Source organism: Bombina bombina, chromosome 7 (assembly GCF_027579735.1).
Source record: "Bombina bombina isolate aBomBom1 chromosome 7, aBomBom1.pri, whole genome shotgun sequence".
Lineage (NCBI taxonomy): Eukaryota > Metazoa > Chordata > Amphibia > Anura > Bombinatoridae > Bombina > Bombina bombina.
Genome location: NC_069505.1, coordinates 457,944,969 through 457,969,295, shown reverse-complemented (window position 1 = coordinate 457,969,295; position 24,327 = coordinate 457,944,969). Strand labels below are relative to the sequence as shown.

At 38.3% G+C, this 24,327-nt stretch overlaps 1 protein-coding gene across 1 annotated transcript in view; it reads left to right on the top strand.

Annotated features, from left to right (window-relative positions):
- LOC128666706 (gastrula zinc finger protein XlCGF26.1-like) overlaps window positions 1-22,135 on the top strand; it is a 92,960-nt gene extending 70,825 nt beyond the window's left edge. The window contains exon 5 of the mRNA XM_053721448.1: window positions 20,546-22,135. Within this exon, the coding sequence (XP_053577423.1) occupies window positions 20,546-21,693 (1,148 nt within the window). The 3' untranslated portion in view covers window positions 21,694-22,135. The remainder of the gene's footprint in view (window positions 1-20,545) is intronic.
- The last annotated feature ends 2,192 nt before the right edge of the window (window positions 22,136-24,327 follow it).

Genomic DNA, 24,327 nt, shown 5'->3' with positions numbered 1-24,327 from the left:
GATTAGGGGTTAATAAGTGTAGTTAGGTAGCGGCGACGTTGGGGGGGCAGATTAGGGGGTAATAAATATAATATAGGTGTCGGCGATGTTAGGGGCAGCAGATTAGGGGTTCATAGCTATAATGTAGGTGGCGGCGGTGTCCGGTCGGCAGATTAGAGGTTACAATTTTTTATTAGAGGGTTGGCGATGTGGGGGGGGGGCTCGGTTTAGGGGTACATAGGTAGTTTATGAGTGTTAGTGTACTTTATAGCACAGTAGTTAGGAGCTTTATATTCCGGCGTTAGCCCATAAAGCTCTTAACTACTGACTTTTTTGGCGGTAGGAGTCTTGTCGGTAGAGGCTCTACCGCTCACTTCTTCCAAGACTCCAAATACCAGCGTTAGGCAAATCTTATAGAAAAGATAGGATACGCAATTGACGTAAGGGGATCTGCGGTAGCTTGGAGTCGCGGAAAGGAAGTGAGCGGTAGACCCTTTCCTGGCTGACTCTAAATACCAGCGGGCGGTAAAAAGCAGCGTTAGGACCCCTTAACGCTGCTTTTGACGGCTAACGCCAAACTCTAAATCTAGGCGTAAGTGTTTTAGCTTATGTGGTTTGCTGGGATTACGAATTCTGCTATGGCAGTATAGTAGTTCCTGAGGTCCTTTGGACAGAAGCTAGAGTTCTCCTTTCCAAGGGGGGGGGGGGATCAGATGACTGCATGGAGATCTCTGGTACCTGGGGTAGGCGATTATTCCCCCCTATTGGTACTCCTGGTGGATTGAATTGTTCGATTTTCACATCTCCTTTGCCAGTGTTTCTCTCCTCTTTTTGAGGATTGCTGTAGTTTTCGCTTCCTCTTGCCTTTTGGGGTAGGACTTTTGGTCATCTGGTTGAGGAGACTCAGTTCTTAGGGACCATTTTTCCTTGCAGTATCCTCTTTTTGAACCTATATACTTGGGGATCTGGGGGGTTGTTATGAAGTCTCTCTTGCCATTAACTGTTAGTTTTAGGATGCTCGTTCATTCGTTAATTCCTTGAGCTGTAGGTTTTCTGAGGGTTGATCCAGACTGGATCTTTAGAGACTGTCATATTTTCTCAATCATGGATTTCTGATCTCTTTTGGGTCCTTCCTTTGTCTTCAGACTTTGTGGGTGTTATCTTAGAAGCCTTTTGGGGCTGAGTGGACAGCCACTGGGATACATCATGAGAGATCAGAGTTCAAGACCCCTTGGGGGTATGACATGCATCACATTTTGTGCATATTTAATTTCCAGGTAACTTTGTGGATGTTCTGCATGGTTTTTGGTTTTGATCCTGCACCTGGTTTTGGGGGTCCGGTTTTTTAACCTAGTTCTTGTCTTTAACTTGGCATTTTGGTTAATCTGTTTTCCAGATTTTAATAGTCTTCGATCTGTCTGGCGTTCAGTAGTAGGCTTGTTTTCCCAGTCCTGGGGAAATCTCCTTGTTCCTACTGGGGCGGTTCTTTTCTCTCTTCTGGAGAAGTTTTTCCTGGGAATTTCTTTACTGGAATATTCCTGGGTTTCTTCACTTTCCTTCTATTTGGAAGGATCTGGTCTACTGCGCCTATCCAGTTGGCTCCTCCTGAGGTAGTTTTCTTCATCTGACTCCAGCAGCTCAGTGGGCTGAGGGTTCCTCTTGTCTGCAGTGTACCTTCCCTTCAGGTTTCTGAGGGGTAATGAGGATAGGTATCCTGGATCCCAAATTAGTCTCTCTGGGTGTCGGTGCCTCTTTCCTGCTTCTTTTCCTTGGGAACTCATGGCTGGAGCTTCGTTTTCTGATCTCTGGGCCTTGTCGATGCTGGGATTTTTTTAATCTCTCTTGTCCTTTGGAACATTGACAGTTGCTTCTGTTATAGGACTGTTCGATCGGAGTCGGGGTCAGGAATTCTGACTGCTCTGTTAGGCATTGGCCACGTATCATGTCTCCCGAAGGATCCTTACTTAGGTTGGGAGGCCTTGCAGTTGGTTTGGGAACCTTCCCTTAGCGGGTAGTTGGTTCTTCCTTATTGGTCAGGGTGTTGTCCTCCCTTTCCCCATTTTCTAGTAGGGGGGAGCTGGTCCACCCTGCTTTCTGAGTTTTTTCTCTTGTTCCTTTCCAGGAATGTACTGGTGCAAGTTTGCTAGCTACTCGGTCTAGTTACTAATGTTTGACGTTTAGTCTGACTGCCTATCCAATGGAAGCCTGCAGCTTTCATTTGTGGCATAAACGGATGTTACTATTCAGTTCCTATTCTGCTCCCAGGGTTTTTTCTGACCTACGGGTGTTCAGTTTCTCTGTGCTAGTTAGCTGTCTATGGTAATGTAGTCTTGTTCTACCTTCTGTGACTTCGGTTCTGGTTAAGACTTTATATTGGTTCCTTTTAGATCCATGTAGGAGGTGATCTGGAATTTTTCCTTTCTTTGCTCTTCTCCGTCGGTAGAGTTTTTCTACGGGACTTTGTCCTCTTGCAGCCTGGTAGCTGCTCTTTTTTTCGAGTTATGCTAGGGGCTTCTCTCTGTTTTGTCCTTGAATCTTCAGGGATTGTTTCTGGAGGTTCTTTCGAAACATTCTTATCAGATTCTTCCCTTCTTTCGGTTGAGGAGAATGTGGTGTGAGAGTTTGTCGTTTCCCTTGCCATTGTTCATGGAGATGTTTTCATTTGTGTGCTTCTAGAGAGTGGGACTTTTGTCTCCTCAGAGGCTTTTGTGCTCAGTGAAGTCCATGATTTAGAGTGATCTCTGACTGGTATCCTTATGGTTCTAATTGAGGGGCAGTTACCTTGTCCTCTTTCCATATTTTTGTTCTTCCTGCTTTTGTTGAAGTAGTTTTTTATCGGGAATTCGGGTTGTGTCAGGCTGTGGTGGCATCAGAATGGGCAGCCTTTTTGTTCCCGCCCATTTGCATTCAGTGTCCTCTATGAGCTTGGGTATTGATTTCCCAAAAGTAATGAATGCAACTGTAGACTCTCCCCATTTTAAAAAGAAAAACTTAAATTATGTTTACCTGATAATTTTTTCACCCTGATATTTCTCCTACTGTTCCTTGTTCCCTTGGCAGAATGACTGGGGGATGAGGGAAGTGGGGGAGGTATATAAGCCTATGGCTGGGGTGTCTTTGCCACCTCTTGGTGGCCAGGTTCTGTATTTCCCAAAAGTAATGAATGCAGCTGTGGACTCTCCCCGTACAGAAGAAAAGAAAATTATCAGGTAAGCAGAATTTAAGTATTTGTTCACTTCCAAGAAAGAAAATAATTTATCAGGTAAAAAAACATTTTATTATTTTAGAATTTTGCACAAGTTGATACCCTTTTGGTTTTACCAGTATTGGGGTCTCTTTAAGTCTTTCCAGGTAACCAATCCTTATCATCCGTATGGTATAACAGAATTGCCTGAGTAATACAGCTAGCTGGGGAGCTGTTAATTATCCCAGAAGGTGTCATTGACACTTGGTAAAGTGACACCCATTATGTGAGATTTTTTTCTCAATTAAAGATTTTATATATTACTTTTATATACTATACCACCTGGGGCCTTTGTTTTGTTGTTTTAGAATCGTCCTTGTTTTATCTACAAGCAGTAGTTTATAAAGATTATTTTTGGACTGAAATAATTGTATTACTAAAATTTCTGTGAACACAATTTTGAAAGGTCTAAATACTTTAGGTACAAAATGACAACAACATGAATTTCAATTTAATTTAGTCTTTGACTTAGTGGTACTTAAAAACAGTTACACGGCATGAGAACTAGCACAGCGAAGGGGGTATGCCTTGCAGGAATGAGAATCAAATTGTAAATGTATATGAATATATACATATATATTTATGTTTATATGGGTATAGACACATCAAGTGAAAATAAAAGAGAGAACTGAGCCAACCCGTAGAGTTAAAACGTAGCATTTATTTAACCCCAAAGGGGTTGGCAGGTTTAATGCGTAGATAGCTAGGTATCTTATTATGTTCACTAAGTCCATTTAGTTCGGTTGGAATGTCTCTACATAGTTAATTTTTCTCTACAGAGTCAATTATTTAACATCTACTTCAGATATGGTCTAGGGGATTAAATCTATCACTTATCAACCAGAAGATAATGTGTTCAATTCTCTTTGGTCTCTAAATCACTAGAATTTCCTCTTTATTTTCATTTTGCATGTGCATTTGCTTTAGAGGCTAGACTAGGTAAACTTGGAAACTTGTTAGTTCTAAAGCCTGGGTTTATCATCCTCCTATTTGAATTTGTACCTATTGTGGGGCATAGTTCTTATTAATGAGCCACTACACAATCATGTTTCTTTAACTCAGTTTAATACAGAGTTTAGTCAGTGTATTTTTATCCTAAGCATAAGGTTTGGAAAATATGTCACTTGATATGGTAAATCAGTAGGTTTTGGACATTATGGCCTATTACTGAGTTATTCACTCTGTTCAAAACAAGTTTCCCACATAGACTAGTGGTAGTCCCCATTACCTTGAGACAAGGGGTTGAGAGTTCGATTCCCCAGATAGCTACTCTATACTAACAATAATAATTTTTTACCTTTTTATCTCTTTTGATAAGATGCTAATAATTCTTTAGCAATAAGTATCATAGGAATGTTTCAGATTACTGAGTGAATTTTTGTGAATTGATAACACACAATTTAATCCATTTGGGTTACACTTACTGCAATAAGTCACAATTAAGAAACTACCAGTTAATATCAGTGTAAATAATGGAGTAATCACAGTGTTATAAAGTGTTAAACAGTCATAAGTTCCTCCCTTACTAGGAGTTGTCTTAAACAGAGGGCCGGTATAATATATATATATATATTAATTAGTTTGATTAAGCTATGACCAATTTTGTTTTATCCAATGGCTGTGTTATTATGGTAATAAAATCTAGTAGTATGTGTGTTTAGGTTAAGCTATGATTACGGCTTCTTGCTGAAACGCGTATGCTTAACACAGCTTACTTTTGAACTTTACACTGTTGTGTATTTTATGGTGATGGATTTGAACTTTTAATCTACCCTTTGGGGTTAAATAAATGCTACGTTTTAACTCTACGGATTGGCTCAGTTCTCTCTTTTATTTTCATCTGATATTGTGTCCAGCATGTTTTGAGCCTTTCGCCCCTGCAAGGAGTAGAGCCTGTTTGTTGCCGGAGAGGAGCGCCCCCTGATTGGATCTTGAGCCAAGCCTCCTGAAACGGACCCATTGATTGGAGACTGCAGCGGCACTACGATACGCCCACGTCTTGGCGTCACCTGGAACGGCGTTTGGAGTATCAGTGCTTAGCCCGCGTGCACAGACGGAGAAGGGAGCCGACTTGAAAGGAGAATCACAGGTGTGTGGACCCGGTGCGATCCGGTTGATCCCCCTGAATCTACAAGGATCTCTGAACCTTTGGCTCGCACTTTGCAAAGAGAGTATTTCCTGGCGGCAGTAAATACCCCCAATGCCCACGCTTTGGCGCTATGTGGAGGGGTCGTCTTGATTGAAGCAGGGTAAGCCAAGATTTGAACACTAGAATTCCAGTATTACTGGCATTTTATATATTAATTATTACTACTACCATCTATACTCCGGCATTTGACTCCTCCTAATAACTATTTCTACATATTTAAGTGTATAAAGGCCTGAATGCATATATACAATAAGAGGCCTTAACTGTAATTCTCTGTCTCAGGACTGTCTCTGGTTATTTGTCGTATAGACACATCAACACGTAAAACATAATTTATGTAAGAACTTACCTGATAAATTAATTTCTTTCATATTGGCAAGAGTCCATGAGCTAGTGAAGTATGGGATATAAATTCCTACCAGGAGGGGGCATAGTTTCCCAAATTTCAAATGCCTATAAATACACCCCTCACCACACCCACAACTCAGTTTAATGAATAGCCAAGTAGTGGGGTGATAAAATAAGGAGTAAAAAAGCATACAAAAAGAGGAACTGGAAATATAATTGTGCTTTTATACAAAAATCATAACAACCATAAAAAGGATGGGCCTCATGGACTCTTGCTAATATGAAAGAAATTAATTTATCAGGTAAGTTCTTACATAAATTATGTTTTCTTTCATGTAATTGGCAAGAGTCCATGAGCTAGTGATGTATGGGATAGAAATACCCAAAATGTGGAAGTCCACAGAAGAGTCACTAGAGAGGGAGGGATAAAATAAAAACAGCTAATTCCACTGAGAAATTAAATCCACACAATAATTAAGTTTTTCTTAAAAACCTTAAATCAAAAGCAGTAGAATCAAACTGAAACAGCTGCCTGAAGAACTTTTTCTACAAAAGACTGCTTCAGAAGAAGCAAATACATCAAAATGGTAAAAAACAATAAAAGTATGCAAAGAAGACAAAATTACTGATTTGCAAATTTGATCGTCCGAAGCTTCATTCTGAAAAAGCCCAAGAAAAGGCGACTGAACTTAGTAGAATGAGCTGTAAAACTCTGAGGCGGAGCCTGCCCTGCCTCGAAATAAGCCTTGAAAAACAAAAGCTTTAATCATGATGCCAAAGAAATGGCAGAGGCTTCCTAACCTTTTCTGGAACCAGAAAAATAGCAAATAGACTAGAAGTCTTCTGAAATCCTAGTAACCTCGATATAGAATTATAAAGTTATTACCACATCCAAAGGATGTAAAGAACTCTCAAAGAATTCTTTAGGATTAGGACACAAAGAAGGAACAGCCATTTCTCTACTAATGTTATTCAAATTCACAACCTTAGGAAAAAAAGAAGTCCACAAAACAACTTATCTAGATGAAAAAAATAATCAGATAAGGAGACTTACAAGAGAGCTGATAAATCAGAAACTCTTGTAGCAGACGAGATAGTTAAAAGAAACAACACTTTCCAAGAAAGTAGATAATCTTCAAATAAAATATAGTCTCAAAAGAAAAGAGCCTGCAAAATCTTTAAACCAAATAAGACTTCAAAAAGGAGAAATTAATAAATGAACATGCTTGAAACCAACCAAAGCCTGAACAAAACAGTGAATATCAGGAAGTTAAAATTTGCAGACAAACTAATCCAAACCATCCTGAAAAAATGTTAAATCCTAGGAATTCTAAAAGAATGCCAAGAGAATTTATGAGAAGAACAAACCTGATAATACATGTTACTTGAAACAGACTTATCAGCCTGCAACATAGCGATAAAAACTGAGTCAGAGAAACCTCTATGACTCAACACTAATCAATTTCCATACATTCAAATTAGTTATTTGAGACCCGGATGGAAAAATAGCCCCTAAAACAAGAGGGCTGGCCAAAGAGAAAGCGGCCAAGCATGGCAACTGGACATCCAAACAAGATCCACATATCAAACTTGTGAGGCCATGCTGATGCTATCAGAAACACGTGACACTGTTCCAATATGATCTTGGACATCACCTTTGGAAGAAAAAAAAACAGAGGCGAAAAGATATAGACAGGTTGCAAAACCAAGAAACTACTAATGCATCCACCATCTCCACCTGAGGACCCCTGAACCTGAAAAGGTACCTGGGAAATTGAGATAATCCACTTCCCAAATGTCTAAAATCGTAGAAAATAGACAGGAGATGAATTCCATCTAAGAACGTATTCAAGATACTTCTTAATTGATAAGGAACTATGGAGTCCCTATTGTTGATTGACATATGCCACATTTGTGATATTGTCGGTCTGAAATAAAAAAATGAAAACGTTCTCTTCTAAAAGAGGTCAGGCCTGAAAGAGGGGAGCTGTCAAAAGACCCTCAGACAGCTCCCCAACCTGTAAGACTTGTATCCATTAAGAATACAGTCCAGGAAGGACGAACAAAAGGAGGCCCCCTGAATAAAATGATAGACTATTTAATCACCAAAACAGAGAGAGTAGAGTGTTAGGATTTACAAATATCAACTTTGATATCTAAAAACAACCCCTGTATCATTGATTCAGTACGCAAAGCAAAAAGAGATCACAGATGAAAAAAAAACGAGCAAAGGGAACCACGCCCAAAGCTACAGTTATGAGACCTAAAATTTCCATGCACATAGCCACTGAAAGGAATGTTCTAGACTGTAAGTTAGACAGGCTAATGCCACTTACATTTGACTTATGTCTGATAAAGACAAAAACATGAACGCAGAATCCATCTACAGTATAAACACAAAAAGAAGTGACCCTTGTCTGAGGAATCACAAAACTCTTAGATAAATTAAATCCTCTAACCATGTCTTGAAGAAACAAAACTTAGTTGATTCAAAAGGAATTCCACAGAAAGAAAAGTCCATATATTTGAATACTGCTCTTTCATATGTATGTATTGGGTACTTGTAAAGCGCGTCTAATCACCCGTAAGGGACTCAAGACGCTGCTCATTTAAATCGACCTCGGAAAGGATGAAAGGCTAAATGGAACTCGTCGGGAATCAAACCGGCAACCCTCAGGTTGCTACAGAGCTCAGTCCCAGTGCATTAGCATGCTGAGCTATCTGTCTGGCTTAAATAAAATAAAAGTTTAAGCTAATACCAAGATACCATCCAAATAAGGAAGCACCACAATACCCTACTGTCTGAAGACAGAAAGAAGGGCACCAAGAACCTTTGAAAAGATTCATAAAGTGGTCACTAAACCAAATGGAAAAGCAACAAGTTGGTAAAGTTTAAAAGAAAAACTCAGAATCCACAAGTGGTCTGAATGAAATAAGATATGAGGATAAACATCCTGGAAAATGTAGTGCACATGAAATGACCTTCACAAACACTAAATTTATGCTTACCTGATAAATTACTTTCTTTTACGATATGACGAGTCCACGGATTTCATCCTTACTTGTGGGATATTAACCTCCTGCTTACAGGAAGTGGCAAAGAGCACCACAGCAGAGTTGTATATATATAGCCCCTCCCCTTCCCCTCCACCCTCAGTCATTTGGCCGAAGGTATAGAAAGAGAAAAAGGAAAGGCTAAAAGGTGCAGAGGTGACTGAAGTTTTCAAAAAATAAAATAAATCTGTCTTAAAATAACAGGGTGGACCGTGGACTCGTCATATTGTAAAAGAAAGTAATTTATCAGGTAAGCATAAATTTAGTTTTCTTTTACAAAGATATGACGAGTCCATGGATTTCATCCTTACTTGTGGGAAACCAATACCAAAGCAATAGGACACAGATGAAAGGGAGGGACAAGACAGGAACCTAAACAGAAGGTACCACTGCTTGAAGAACCCTTCTCCCAAAGATAAAATTTGGAAAAAGTGTGAAGGGACGACCAAGTTGCAGCCTTACAAATCTGTTCAACAGATGCATCATTTTTAAAGGCCCATGTGGAAGCCACAGCCCTAGTAGAATGAGCCGTAATTCTTTCAGGAGGCTGCTGTCCAGCAGTCTCATATGCCAGGCAAATGATACTTCTCAGCCAAAAAGAAAGAGGTAGCCATAGCTTTCTGACCCCTACGCTTTCCAGAATAAATAATGAATAATGACGATGATTAACGGAAATCCTTAGTTGCCTGTAAGTAAAACTTTAAGGAACGGACCACATCCAAATTATGCAACATACGCTCCTTCTTAAAAGAAGGGTTAGGACATAAGAAAGGAACAACAATTTCCTGATTAATATTCTTATTTGAAACAACCTTAGGAAGGAATCCAGGTTTGATACGTAACACCACCTTATCAGAATGAAAAATGAGATAAGGAGAGTCACACTGTAGCGTTGAAAGCTCAGAAACTCTTCGAGCAGAAGAAATAGCAACCAAAAACAGAACTTTCCAAGATAACAATTTGATATCTATGGAATGCATGGGTTCAAACGGAATCCCTTGAAAAACTCAAAGAACTAAATTCAAACTCCAGGGAGGAGTAATGAGTCTAAATACAGGCTTAATTCTAGATAGAGCCTGACAAAAAGACTAAACATCTGGCAAATTTGCCAAACGTTTGTGAAACAGAATAGACAAAGCTGAAATTTGTCCCTTAAAGGAACTTGCAAATAACCCTTTCTCCAATTTTTCTTTGAGAAAAAACAGAATCCTAGGAATCCTAACTTTACTCCATGAGTAACCCTTGGATTCACACCAATAAAGATATTTACGCCATATCTTATGAAAGATTTTGCTAGAGACAGGCTTTCTAGCCTGTATCAAAGTATTGATGACCGAATCAGAGAATCCTCGCTTTGATAAAATCAAACGTTCAATCTCCATGCAGTCAGCTGCAGAGAAATTAGATTTGGATGTCTGGAAAGGACCTTAAATGAGAAGGTCCTGCCTCAATGGAAGTTTCCACAGTAGCAGAGAGGACATGTCCTACTAGATCCGCATACCAAGTCCTGCGTGGCCACGCAGGCGCTATTAGGATCACTGAAGCTCTCTCCTGTTCAATCTTCATGCAGTCAGCTGCAGAGAAATTAGATTTGGATGTCTGGAAAGGACCTTGAATGAGAAGGTCCTGCCTCAATGGAAGTTTCCACAGTAGCAGAGAGGACATGTCCTACTAGATCCGCATTCCAAGTCCTGCGTGGCCACGCAGGCGCTATTAGGATCACTGAAGCTCTCTCCTGTTTGATTCGAGCAATCACGCATGGGAAGAGAGGAAACGGTGGAAACACAAAAACTAAGCTGAACAACCAAGGCACTGCCAAGGCCTCTATCAGTTCGGCCTGAGGATCCCTTGACCGGGATCCGTATCTTGGAAACTTGGCATTCTATTGAGATGCCATCAGATCCAATTCTGGTCTGCCCCATCTGAAAATAAATGAGGCAAATACCCCCGGGTGAAGTTCCCACTCCCCCGGATGAAAAGTCTGTCGACATAGAAAATCCGCTTCCCAGTTCTCTACTCCTGGGATGTAGATCACTGACAGATGACAAGAGTGGGCCTCTGCCCAACGGATTATCTTGGATACTTCTAGCATTGCTAAGGAACTCCCTGTTCCCCCCTCATGATTGATAAATGCCACAGTTGTGATATTGTCCGACTGGAATCTGATGAATTTGGCCGAAGCCAACTGAGGCCACGCCTAAAGCGCATTGAATATTGCTCACAATTCCAATATTAATTGGAATTAGAGACTCCACCTGAGTCCAAACACCCTGAATCTTCAGGGAATTCCAGACTGCACCCCTGTCCAAAAAAGCTGGCGTCCGTTATCACTATTACCCATGAGGGTCTGCGGAAACAAGTCCCCCTGGGACAGATGATCCAGCGACAACCACCAAAGAAGAGAGTTTCTGGTCTCTTGATCCAGATTTATCTGAGGAGATAAATCCGCATAATCCCCATCCCACTGTCCGAGCATGCACAGTTGCAGTGGTCTGAGATGAAAGCGAGCAAATGGAACGATGTCCATTGCCGATACCATTAATCCAATTACCTCCATACACTGAGTCACTGATGGCCAAGAAATGGACTAAAGTGCTCGGCAAATATATAGAATCTTTGATTTTCTGACCTCTGTCAGAAATATTTTCATAGCTACTAAGTCTATCAGAGTTCCCAAGAAAGGAACCCTTGTCTGTGGAACTATTGAACTTTCTCTATGTTCACCTTCCAACCGTGAGTTCTCAGAAAAGACAACACTGTGTCCGTGTGAGATTTTGTCAGTGAAAACGTGGACACCTGGATTAGAATATCGTCCAGAAAAGTTGCCACTGCTAAACCTCGCGGTCTGAGAACAGCCAGAAGAGACCCTAGAACCTTTGTGAAGATTCTGGGTGCTGTGGCCACCCCGAAGGGAAGAGCCACGAACTGATAATGTCTGTCTAGAAAAGCAAACCTTAGAAACTGATGATGATCCTTGTGGATAGGAACATGAAAGCATCCTTCAAGTCCACAGTAGTCATATATTGACCCTCCTGGATCATTGGTAAGATTGTTCGTATAGTCTCCATCTTGAATAATGGGACTCTGAGAAACCTGTTTAGACACTTGAGATCTAAAATGGGTCTGAAAGTTCCCTCTTTTCTGGGAATCACAAAAAGATTTGAGTAAAACCCCTATCCCTGTTCCAATTTTAGAACAGGACAAATTACTCCCATGGTAGAGAGGTCTTCTACACAGCGTAAGAACACCTCTCCTTTTATCTAGTCTACAGACAATCTTGAAAACCAAATGATACCCGTGAGTCACTATTTCTAGTGCCCAGGGATCCTGAACATCTCTCGCCCAAGCCTAGGTGAAGAAAGAAAGGGCGCCCCTTCATGCTTTTTTAGTAGCAGCCGCGGGCTTTTTGGATTGTTTACCTTACTCCAGTTCTGGTTGAAAAATTCCCTTCCTGCTTTGTGGAAAAAGAGGAAGTTGAGAGTCCTCCTTTAAAATTCCGAAAGGAGCGAAAAATTGTTTTGTATACCCCTCATCTTAACAGACTTATCCTGAGATAAGGCATGGCCTTTACCTCCTGAAATGATTTCAATTCAGGCCCAAAAAGGGTCTTACCTTTAAAAGGAATAGCCAAAAGCTAAGTCTTTGATGAGACAGCAGACCAAGATTTTAGCCACAGCACATTACGTGCCAAGACAGCAAAGCCTGCATTCTTCGCCACTAATTTAGTAATTTGAAAAGCGGCATCAGTAATAAAATAATTAACTAGCTTGAGAGCCTTATATCCAAAAAGTCATCTAATGGGGTCTCAACCTTGAGAGACTCCTCTAGAGCCTCAAACCAAAAAGCTGCTGCAGTAGTTACTAGAACAATGCAAGCCATCGATTGAAAAAGAAAACCCGTGATTAACAAATAATTTTTTTAGTAGACCCTCTAATTTTTTATCCATAAGGTCCTTGAAAGCACAACTGTCCTTAATGGATATAGTTGTATGCTTAGCTAGGGTAGATATAGCTCCCTCTACCTTAGGGACCGTTTGATAAGTCCCGAATGGGGTCTGGTATGGGAAACAAAAAGTAGGAGGGGGAGAAACGGTATACCTGCCTATCCCATTCCTTTTTTATAATTTCCGAAATTCTCTTAGGAACCGGAAAAACATCAGTGTAAGTAGGTACTTCTAGACATATATCCATCTTACACAATTTCTCTGGAGGAATTACAATAGGGTCACAATCATCCAAAGTCGCTAAAACCTCCCTAAGCAACAGGCGGAGGTGTACAAGCTTAAATTTAAATGACATAGCATCCGAATCTGTCTGAGGCAAAACATTCCCTGAATCAGAAATTTCACCCTCAGACAGTAATTCCCTGATCCCCAACTCAGAGCACTGTGAGGGAACATCGGAAATAGCTAATAAAGCATCAGAGGGATTCAGTATTTACATTAATACTTGACCTACTGCGTTTACCCTGCAACACTGGTAATTTAGACAATACCTCTGTAAGGTAAGTTGACATAACTGCAGCCATCTCTTGCAGAGTAAAGTAATTAGACGCACTAGAAGTACTAGGCGTCGCTTGTGTGGGCGTTAAAGGTTGTGACACTTGGGGAGAACTGGATAGCATATCCTGATTCTCTTCAGACTGAGAATCATCCTTAGGCACACTTACTTAATTTAAAATATGCTCATTACATTGTAAAGCCCTTTCAGTACAAAAGTTACACAATGTTAGAGGGGTTTGCACAATAGCTTCTAAACACATAGAACAATGAGAAACCTCAATGTCAGACATGTTGAACAGACTAGTAATACCACAAAAGTCGTTTAAACACTTATTTATAGCATAAAATAAACATTAGAAAAAACGTGTACTGTGCCTTTAAGAAAAGAAAAAGTGAACAATTTTTCCAAAATGCACAGAAAACGTTAAATTATTCCCAAATTTAACTTCATATCATTGGTTAATCCAAAAAATACTGCACCCAGAAGCAAGGGCAGAAATAAGGCTTTAGAAGTACTTATATCAACATGTAGTCAAAAGATAAAAATACACTGCCCCCAGGGTACTTCGAATCAAGTTCCCAACCCTTCAGACCAGCTACACAGTCCAGGAGCCACCAAGTTACTGTTTGCTGCTGCTAAGCCTGAAGGAAGTGCAACAAAATAGGCTCCGCACCTTAAGGTCAAAAGTCAGAGTAGGCCCAAACAACACCGCATGGGAATGTGGTTTTGCACTAAAGTAAAAATACACACACAATACAACCCTCAAACATAAAACCAATAAGTTTTAAGTGCCAAAAATAAAAAACATAAAACATCGTTTTTTATATTGTCTCCCATGTCACATAATGCCCAAATATCAACTAATGATAAATAAAATATAGGGACTCCAGTAACACCCCTCTTATTAAAATAGGTTTTACTGCTTACCCCATTCCCATACAGGGAAATAATGCCAGCCAGTTCTGATACACCAAGTCAGAAAAAAAGGCTGCACATACCCTAATGCTGCTTGTAGCATGAAACCGGTTTCCACACTGAAGATGTCTCATGGTTACCTTCAGAATTCTTGTGGGAACCAGCGTGGATCTGAGTTACAAATGCTAAGATCATCAAACCTCAGGGCAGAAATCTTCTTCCATACCCCCTGAGGAAAATAGTACGCACCGGTACCATTTAAAATAAAAAACTTCTTGATTTAAGAAACTAAAACTAACACCTCACTTTACCATGTCTTCCTAGTATAGCACAGGCAAAGAGAATGACTGAGGGTGGAGGGGAAGGGGAGGGGCTATATATACAGCTCTGCTGTGGTGCTCTTTGCCACTTCCTGTAAGCAGGAGGTTAATATCCCACAAGTAAGGATGAAATCTGTGGACTAAAATATCTTTGTAAAAGAAAAGGCATAATAATCCTTATAATCGCCAATTTAAAAGTTGAGACTCTAACAAAACAATATAAAAGTTTTCAGATCCAAGAATGGACTGAATAAACCTTTCTTCATAGGGACAAAAAATAGATTTGAATAGAAACCCCAATCCTGTTCCTGCAAAAAGAACTGGCATAATAATAACTCCAGAAAAAAATCAGAGTGTACTGAGAACGAAAGATTCTTCCCAAAGGAGGTTTCATTCAAAGAATCTATTCAAATCCTAAGAATAATATAGAATTTGGACTGAGCTCATCCAAAAACAATTTAATCTGCCCCCCACCAGAAGGACTGGTTTGAGAACCGCACCTTTATGTAGTCCAATAACTAGTAATTATAAAGCGTTTTTCTCCCAGAAGGATACACAAAAATGCTTCTTCAGTGCTTACACTCTGAGTTAACCAAATTAGCAACTGATAAAAACATTAGTTATTATTGCCCAAATAAATGGTATACAATAAATTGGCCTCAAAGACCAAAGAGCTGTATAACTCTGCCGGGAAATGAATCTATGATCCTTGGATCTAGAACAAGCATTTGTAGTCAGGGCATTCACCAACTGAGCTACATCACCAGACTAAAAGTAGGGCAGAAAAAAACTCTAAACCTCCAAAAATCAAACAAATTATTATCCTAACAAGAGCGAGATAATAAAATATATTGGAAATCATAAAAATAGATATAGTAAACATAATAAAATGAATACATCTAAAGTAAATAAACAGAGTTATATACTTAAGAATCTGAAACTGCTTATGCTAACTGTTCAACAAAGGATGAGAGAACAGTAATGTCAGCCACAGATAAAGCTGAGCTAAAATTATAAACAGTACATGAATATGATCTACTAAGGTTATATTAAAATTCTAAAGAATCCTGAAAATAAGTACTAATTTCCATAGAAATAGTAGTAAAGTCCCAAGAGGGAATCAGAATAACCATTCTCTAGAATATAGTACAGATAGTATATTCATTAGGAAAAAACCTCAAAAGCAAAAATTTTAAAATCCAGATTTGTAAAGGATTATTAACATACAGCTAGATTACGAGTTTTCAGCGATATAGAGAAATTAACGACTGCCACAAAAACAGCGTTATTTCACCTCCCTATAGAGCTGCTATTACAGGTTTTGAAAAGGCAGGCTTGTACGGGCGATATGGTGGCGTTGAGCTCCATACCGCACCCAAATACAAGCGCTGCTTTGATGTGCTTGTGCACGATTTCCCCATAGACATCAATGGGGAGAGCCAGCAAAAAAAGAAGCCTAACACCTGTGATCGCAGAAACAAAAGCTCCGTAACGCAGCCCAATTGATGTCTATGGGGAAAGAAAGAAATACGTTTAAACCTAACACCCTAACATAAACCCCACGTCTAAACACCCCTAATCTGCCGCCACCGACATCGCCGCAACCTACATATTATTAACCCCTAATCTGCCACCCTTAACATCGCTGCCACCTAAATTAAACTATTAACCCCTAATCTGTCGCTCCCGATATCGGCGCCACCTACCTAGTTATTAACCCCTAATCTGCCGCCCCCCAATGTCGCCGCCACTAAAGTTATTAAACCCTAAACCCTGGCCTCCAACATCACTAACACTAAAATATATTAACCCCTAACGTAATCCTAAATCTAACACCCCCTAACTTAAATATAATTAAAATAAATCTAAATAAACCTTACAATTATTAACTAAATAATTACTATTTAAAACTAAATAAACTTATCTGTAAAAAAAAAAACCTAAGCTAGCTACAGAATAACAGTTATATTGTAGCTATCTTAAGTTTTATTTTTATTTCACAGCTAAGTTTGTATTTATTTTAACTAGGTAGACTAGTTAGTAAATAGTTATTAACTATTTAATAACTACCTAGTTAAAAAAAATACAAAGTTACCTGTAGAATAAAACCTAACCTGCCTTACACTAAAAACTAACGTTACAATAAAATAAAATAATTAAAATACAATTTTCTAACATACAAAAAAATATAAACACTAAATTACAAAAAATAAAAAACAAAATTATCAAAAATAAAAAACGAATTACTCCTAATCTAATAGCCCTATCAAAATAAAAAAGCCCCCCCCCCCAAAAAAAACAAAACAAACCTAGCCTACACTAAACTGCCAATGGCCCTTAAAAGGGCCTTTTGTGGGGCACTGCCCCAAAGAAATCAGCTCTTTTACCTGTAAAAAAAAAAATACAAACACCCCCCCTTTTAAGGGCCATTGGCAGTTTAGTGTAGGCTAGGGTTTTTTATTGGGGGGGGTGCTTTTTTATTTTGATAGGGCTATTAAATTAATTTGTTTTTATTTTTGATAATTCCGCCTTTTAATTTTTTGTAATTTAGTGTTTATTTTTTTGTAAGTTAGAAAATTGTATTTTAATCATTTAATTTATTGTAATGTTAGTTTTTAGTGTAAGGCAGGTTAGGTTTTATTTTACAGGTAATTTTGTATTTATTTTAAACTAGGTAGTTATTAAATAGTTAATAACTATTTACTAACTAGTCTACCGAGTTAAAATAAATACAAACTTAGCTGTGAAATAAAAATAAAACCTAAGCTGGCTACAATATAACTATTAGTTATTTTGTAGCTAGCTTAGGTTTTTTTTACAGGTAAGTTTGTATTTAGTTTTAAATAGGAATTATTTAGTTAATAATTGTAACTTTAATTTAGCTCTATTTTAATTATATTTAAGTTAGGGGGTGTTAGGCTTAGTATTACGTTAGGGCTAGACTTAGGGTTACGTTAGGGTTAGGGGTTAATAACATTTTAGTTATGAGTTTTATGCTACAGCTTTGTAACTACTGACTTTAGATGGCGGTATGGATCTTGTGGTTATAGAGTGTACCGCTCACTTTTTGGCCTCCCAGGCAAACTCGTAATACCAGCGCTTTAGGAGTCCCATTGAAAAAGGACTTTTTTAAAAGTGCGGTACTGACGTTGTGTGACGGCCAAAAAGGTGTGTGGTACACCTATAGCTACAAGACTTGTAATAGCGGCGTTAGGGAAAAAGCATCGTTATGAAGCAGAACAATGCTTTTTCACTTATAACGCAAAACTCGTAATCTAGCTGAGGTTAATAGGAGGACTAGACTCCTAAAAGCTATAAACAGAAAATTTTCCTTAAAGAACAAAAAATGTTCAAATGAAAAATAAGGAGAATTTTTTAACAAACTGTCTGATACAGGATCCTTTGAGCCAAAAAACCTTCATCAGTAGAATAAACTTAAGTATGCTGTCGGTCAGAACAAAATTAATTAAATCTTAATTTTGAAAAGACCTCAAAAGTTTACGTAAAGGCATAATAGCAGTAATAACCTTTTATGATATAAGCAACAACATGTGATGTTTGCAGATGAAATCAAGTACATGAACTGAATATGTAAAATACAGTAAATGTCATTGTACATGTAGAAACATTGCTAGCATAAAACATGATACATAAATGACACATAATTGAGCTGAAGAAATAACAGCTTAATAATGAAAAGAACACACTTAGCTTTGTAGAATTGTGTTCCAGGGCATCAGTTTCTACAGTAGTCAGGATAAGAATGAGACATCTCGCAAAATGTAACAGAAAAAGAAAGAAAACATTAGGCAAAACATTCAATTTCCACAATGTAACAGTTTCAGTAGATAGAAAAACAAAAGCAGGCATAATAGCTTTCAATGTTAATGAAAACAGCGAGCAATAGAGGGAGAGGGGTAAAATTATTCAAATTTGGTGCCAAGACTGACACATTACGCAAAAAGAAGCTAAAATTTTTTGCTGTAAAAATAACACCAGGAAATGACACAACTCGCGTCATAACAAACGCAATTTATCGCTAAAACAACTAGCGTCAACAGAGACACAGGAAATTACGAAATTTGCGCCATCAAAGGCGAAACTTTGCGGCAAAAAAAATTTGCGCTAAGAATGACGCAATAAAAAACAGCATTTTGCGCCCTCGCAAGCCTAGATTTGCCCGTAAAAAAATGAAAGTCAAATTAGAAAAAGACTGAACCCCAGGTAAGAAAAAAGTTTAACTAAACTTCCCAAACATGATTCCTATATTAAAACTGGCAGCCTTAAAGCCATGGCATTGGTCCAGCCGACCGGAACACGTGAACTGTGTTTATGCCGGTGAACAAACTTCGCTAACACTATGTCTGCAAGTTTCGCTTAATGAATGGACTTAAGCATAATAACTTCTGGAGGTCAAGACGGCTCTAAGCAAGTTAACACCTTGGATATCTAAACATCTGGATTAAGGTCGTATTGTTTCATGACTGTTGCCTGATTGATAGGCAAGCATTTCCATATGCATATCTAGCTACCCTGTCGAGGGGTCTTACTTCTGTCTTTGAATCAGAAAATGAAAGTGCATTGGATGCTCGATGCATATGAACCGCATACTAACACGCTGGCTTTGCATTCCCCTGCATCTTGCTTTTTTTTTTTCGCTTTAAGGCTGATAACTGTTACTTGCCTGCATGCTTGATTCAAGAATTCTCAAGTCTTACTAACGACCATCTGCACTTCTAGTGATAACCTGACAGTAAACATTGCTAATATTGTTAATACTGCATTATTGCCGCTTGTCTTAAATTTATGTACATATTTTGGGGACACGCTCCCAGTACCTACTTAGATCCCACTGTTTAAAACCTGCCCGGTAAATAGCCTTGTAGTAAAAGGTGCCGTATGCAGCAGGGTGTAGTAGCCTGGACGCTGTTCCCCATTTATATACACTTCATGCATATGTACATAATGTTGCCTATACTTGCTTTTGATACCTATTGATGATTGAGATTTTACCTAATACTTATGATATATGTATTTATATTCATTTTTTTCACTGGTACTTACGCAGTTCCCTGACCGGTCAGGTTTAAATGTTGATTAATTATTGCAGGTAATATACACACATTTGTACCATCTGCACTTTTAATCTGTCTGCTAAAGTATTTGGGAGATTTAGTACATGGGGTGTTTATGACCACCTTCTCTCTCAGTGACCTAAGCAGAGGTTGGATACATTACTTATCTTAAGAGCTAATAAAATTCTTTAAAAAAAGAGTGCTGAATTCCCTGTCTTTCATCCAGGTTAATTGTCCAGGATTTTTTCTTTCTTTCTAACCCATGAATATATATATATATATATATATATATATATATATATATATATATATATATATATATATATACATACACATATATATTTACAGGGAACACACAGCTCCCATAGACAGAAAAAAAAATCGGCACTGCAAACACCCTACAGCCGCCAACTTTAGCCCCCAAAAACTGCAGTGCGGTTACTTTATTAAAAAAATAAAGATGCTACTGTCTATTTTTTAACAAAGTATATTACACTGTATTTTGGGGGCATTTGGTGGACATTTATAAAATTAACCCGAGATCTGATTTCTGTTTAATTTTCTCAGCGCTAATTGCTACAGCGAGCTCGCTGTAGCAATAACCAGCCACTTGTCATGGCTGGTTATTTTTCGCTCACAACAACACTCTGAATTTAAAATTAGAAGATTATTTTTATTCTAGCTGAAGTATTTTTTTTCCAATTATAAGGCCTCCTGTTTCATGTGACAGAAAGCAGCCGATCACCGACTAGTATATGTATACCCTGTGAGCTTGTGCACATGCCCAGTACGAGCTGGTGCCTGAGAATGTGTGTATAAAAATACTGCAAAATTTGATAATGGTAGTAAATTGGAAAGTTTATTTAAAACAGCTGCTCTTTCTGAATAATGAAAGTTTATTTTAACTTTACTGTACTTTTAATAAATAACGTTACTTCCATTGTGTTTCTTATTGACAGGTGAATTCATAAACTGCAATGATCCTAGCCATTATAATCAGAGTGCAGAAGCTTCTTTAAATCTTCTTCAAAATCAAAGAAGCCAAGTTGGAAATATATTTTCTGAATGTGGGAAATGTTATATTCAGAAATCACAACTTATTAGTCACCAGAAAAATCATACAAGAGAAAAAGCATTTCCATGTTCTGAATGTGGGAAATGTTTTAACCAGAAATCAGATCTCTATAGAGATTTGAAAAGTCACACAGGAGAGAAACCATTTTCATGTCCTGACTGGGGGAAACGTTTTAATAGTAAAAAAAGTCTTAAGAAGCATCAGAAAATTCATACAGGGGAGAAAGCATTTTCATGTCCTGACTGTGGGAAACGTTTTAGTCATAAAAAAAATATTAAGAAGCATCAGATAATTCATACAGGGGAGAAATCATTTTCATGTTCTGACTGTAGGAAATGTTTTAGTTGTAAAAGAAAGCTTATTACACATCTGCAAACTCATACAGGGGAGAAAACATTTTCATGTTCTGACTGTGGGAAAGGTTTTAATCGGAAATCAACTCTAACTAATCATCAGAAGATTCATACAGGAGAGAAAGCCTTTGCATGTACTGACTGTGGGAAATGTTTTACTCGGAAATCAACTCTTATTATGCATCAGAACATTCATATAGGGGAAAAAGGATTTTCATGTTCTGACTGTGGGAAATGTTTTAATCGGAAATCAACACTTACTAATCATCAGAAGATTCATACAGGAGAGAAAGCCTTTGCCTGTTCTGACTGTGGGAAATGTTTTAATCAGAAATCAAATCTTATTATGCATCAGAAAATTCATATAGGGGAGAAAGGATTTTCTTGTTCTGACTGTGGGAAATGTTTCACTTGGAAATCAACTCTTACTAATCATCAGAAGATTCATACAGGAGAAAAAGCCTTTGCATGTACTGACTGTGGGAAATGTTTTACTCGGAAATCAACTCTTATTGGCCACCAGAAGATTCATACAGGAGAGAAAGCATATGCATGTACTGACTGTGGGAAATGTTTTACTCTGAGATCGACTCTTATTAAGCACCAGAAAACTCATAATAAAGGAAATCCTGGAATTGTCACCCACACAATACCTAGTGCGGATGATGACTACATGTGATCCCCTGGGGTGCGCAGATTTGGAGCTTTTTAATACCCCTTCTGCACCTCAAGCATTTACAAGGGTTCCTATATAGGTTTTAATAGCCAAGTGATCACCTGGAGCCCCTTTGTATTGAAGTTATAAATATAACAAAAAGCTCTTATTTATATGATGAAATTTAGGTAATGTTGATGGCATTATAGTTAGGTGATCACTGAGGTGACAGTGTTTTTCTAGCTGGAATTTAAATTGACCAGGTGAATAGGTTTACAGGGTGAGGTCCTACATAAATACAAGAGGGCTCCAAAAGCACTTGTCTGGAATAGGATATCCCTCTAGCTACATAAAATGCATTGTGGTAAAAAAAATTGTTCAATTGCTAATTTCTATAGAAAAGCATTGTTTTATTTTCCAGCAACCTTGTTTATTAAAATTGTAATAAAATATGCATTTCCCCTTTTGTTGTAGAGTTCTGTCATTGTCTTTAAAAATGGGAAATATAACACCTGGAATGATCCTCATTCCAGCCACTGTTTCTATATAGATGATTAATTCAGTATATTATGTATATTAAGGGTTTATATTACTTTACAGACTAGTAATGCAGCTGAGCTCTATATGTAAACTTTATAAGTGTAATGTTTGTGTAGAATGAAGTGGCAATTTAAAACCTTATAACTACACAGTTGTGCTTATAGACCAGGGACACATTACTAAATACAGTACTTGTGTTGTGCTTATTCGTTTGGTCTAAAAACATAATTTATGTAAGAACTTACCTGATAAATTCATTTCTTTCATATTGGCAAGAGTCCATGAGCTAGTGACGTATGGGATATACAATCCTACCAGGAGGGGCAAAGTTTCCCAAACCTCAAAATGCCTATAAATACACCACTCACCACACCTATAATTCAGTTTAATGAATAGCCAAGAAGTGGGGTGATAAAGAAAGGAGTAAAAAGCATCAAAGGAATTTGGAAATAATTGTGCTTTATACAAAAAAATCATAACCACCACAAAAAAGGGTGGGCCTCATGGACTCTTGCCAATATGAAAGAAATGAATTTATCAGGTAAGTTCTTACATAAATTATGTTTTCTTTCATGTAATTGGCAAGAGTCCATGAGCTAGTGACGTATGGTATAGCAATACCCAAGATGTGGAACTCCACGCAAGAGTCACTAGAGAGAGAGGGACAAAATAAAAACAGCCATTTCGCTGAAAAAATATATATTCACAACCCAAATATAAGTTTAGTCTCAAAAAATAAAAACTTAAATCATAAGCAGAAGAATCAAACTGAAACAGCTGCCCGAAGAACTTTCCTACCAAAAACTGCTTCTGAAGAAGCAAACAAATCAAAATGGTAGAATTTAGTAAATGTATGCAAAGAAGACCAAGATGCTGCTTTGCAAATCTGATCAACCGTAGCTTCATTCTTAAAAGCCCAAGAAGTGGAAACTGATCTAGTAGAATGAGCTCTAATTCTCTGAGGCGGGGCTTTACCCGACTCCAAATAATCTTGATGAATCAAAAGCTTTAACCACAATGTCAAAGAAACTGCAGAAGCCTTCTGACCTTTCCTGGAACCAGAAAAGAAATCGAATAGACTAGAAGTGTTCCTGAAATCTTTAGTGGCTTCAGCATAATATTTCAATGCTCTCACCACATCCAAAGAATGTAAAGATCTCTCCAAAGAATTCTTAGGATTAGGACACAAAGAAGGGACAACAATTTCTCTACTAATGTTGTTAGAATTCAAAACTGCCTTATCCTGATGAAAAATCAGAAAAGGAGATTCACAAGAGAGAGCGGATAATTCAGAAACTCTTCTAGCAGAAGAGATGGTCAAAAGGAACAACACTTTCCAGGAAAGTAGTTTAGTGTCCAAAGAATGCATAGGCTCAAATGGAGGAGCCTGCAAATCCTTCAAAACCAAATTAAGACTCCAAGTAGGAGAGATTGATTTAATGACAGGCTTGATACGAACCAAAGCCTGTACAAAACAATGAATATCAGGAAGTTTAGCAATTTTCCTGTGGAATGAAACAGAAAGAGCAGAGATTTGTCCTTTCAAGGAACTTGCAGACAAACCTTTATCCAAACCATCTTGAAGAAACTGTAAAATTCTAGGAATTCTAAAAGAATGCCAGGAGAATTAATGAGAAGAACACCATGAAATATAAGTCTTCCAAACTCGATAATAAATCTTTCTAGAAACAGATTTACGAGCCTGCAACATAGTATTAATCACTGAGTCAGAGAAACCTCTATGACTAAGCGTTCAATTTCTATACCTTAAAATTTAATGATTTGAGATCCTGATGGAAAAACGGACCTTGAGACAGAAGGTCTGGCCTTAATGGAAGTGGCCAAGGTTGGCAACTGGACATCCGAACAAGATCCGCATACCAAAACCTGTGAGGCCATGCTGGAGCCACCAGCAGCACAAACGATTGCTCCATGATGATTTTGGAGATCACTCTTGGAAGAAGAACTAGAGGCGGGAAAACATAAGCAGGTTGATAACACCAAGGAAGTGTCAACGCATCCACTGCTTCCCCCTGAGGATCCCTGGACCTGGACAGGTACCTGGGAAGTTTCTTGTTTAGATGAGAAGCCATCAGATCTATTTCTGGAAGCCCCCAC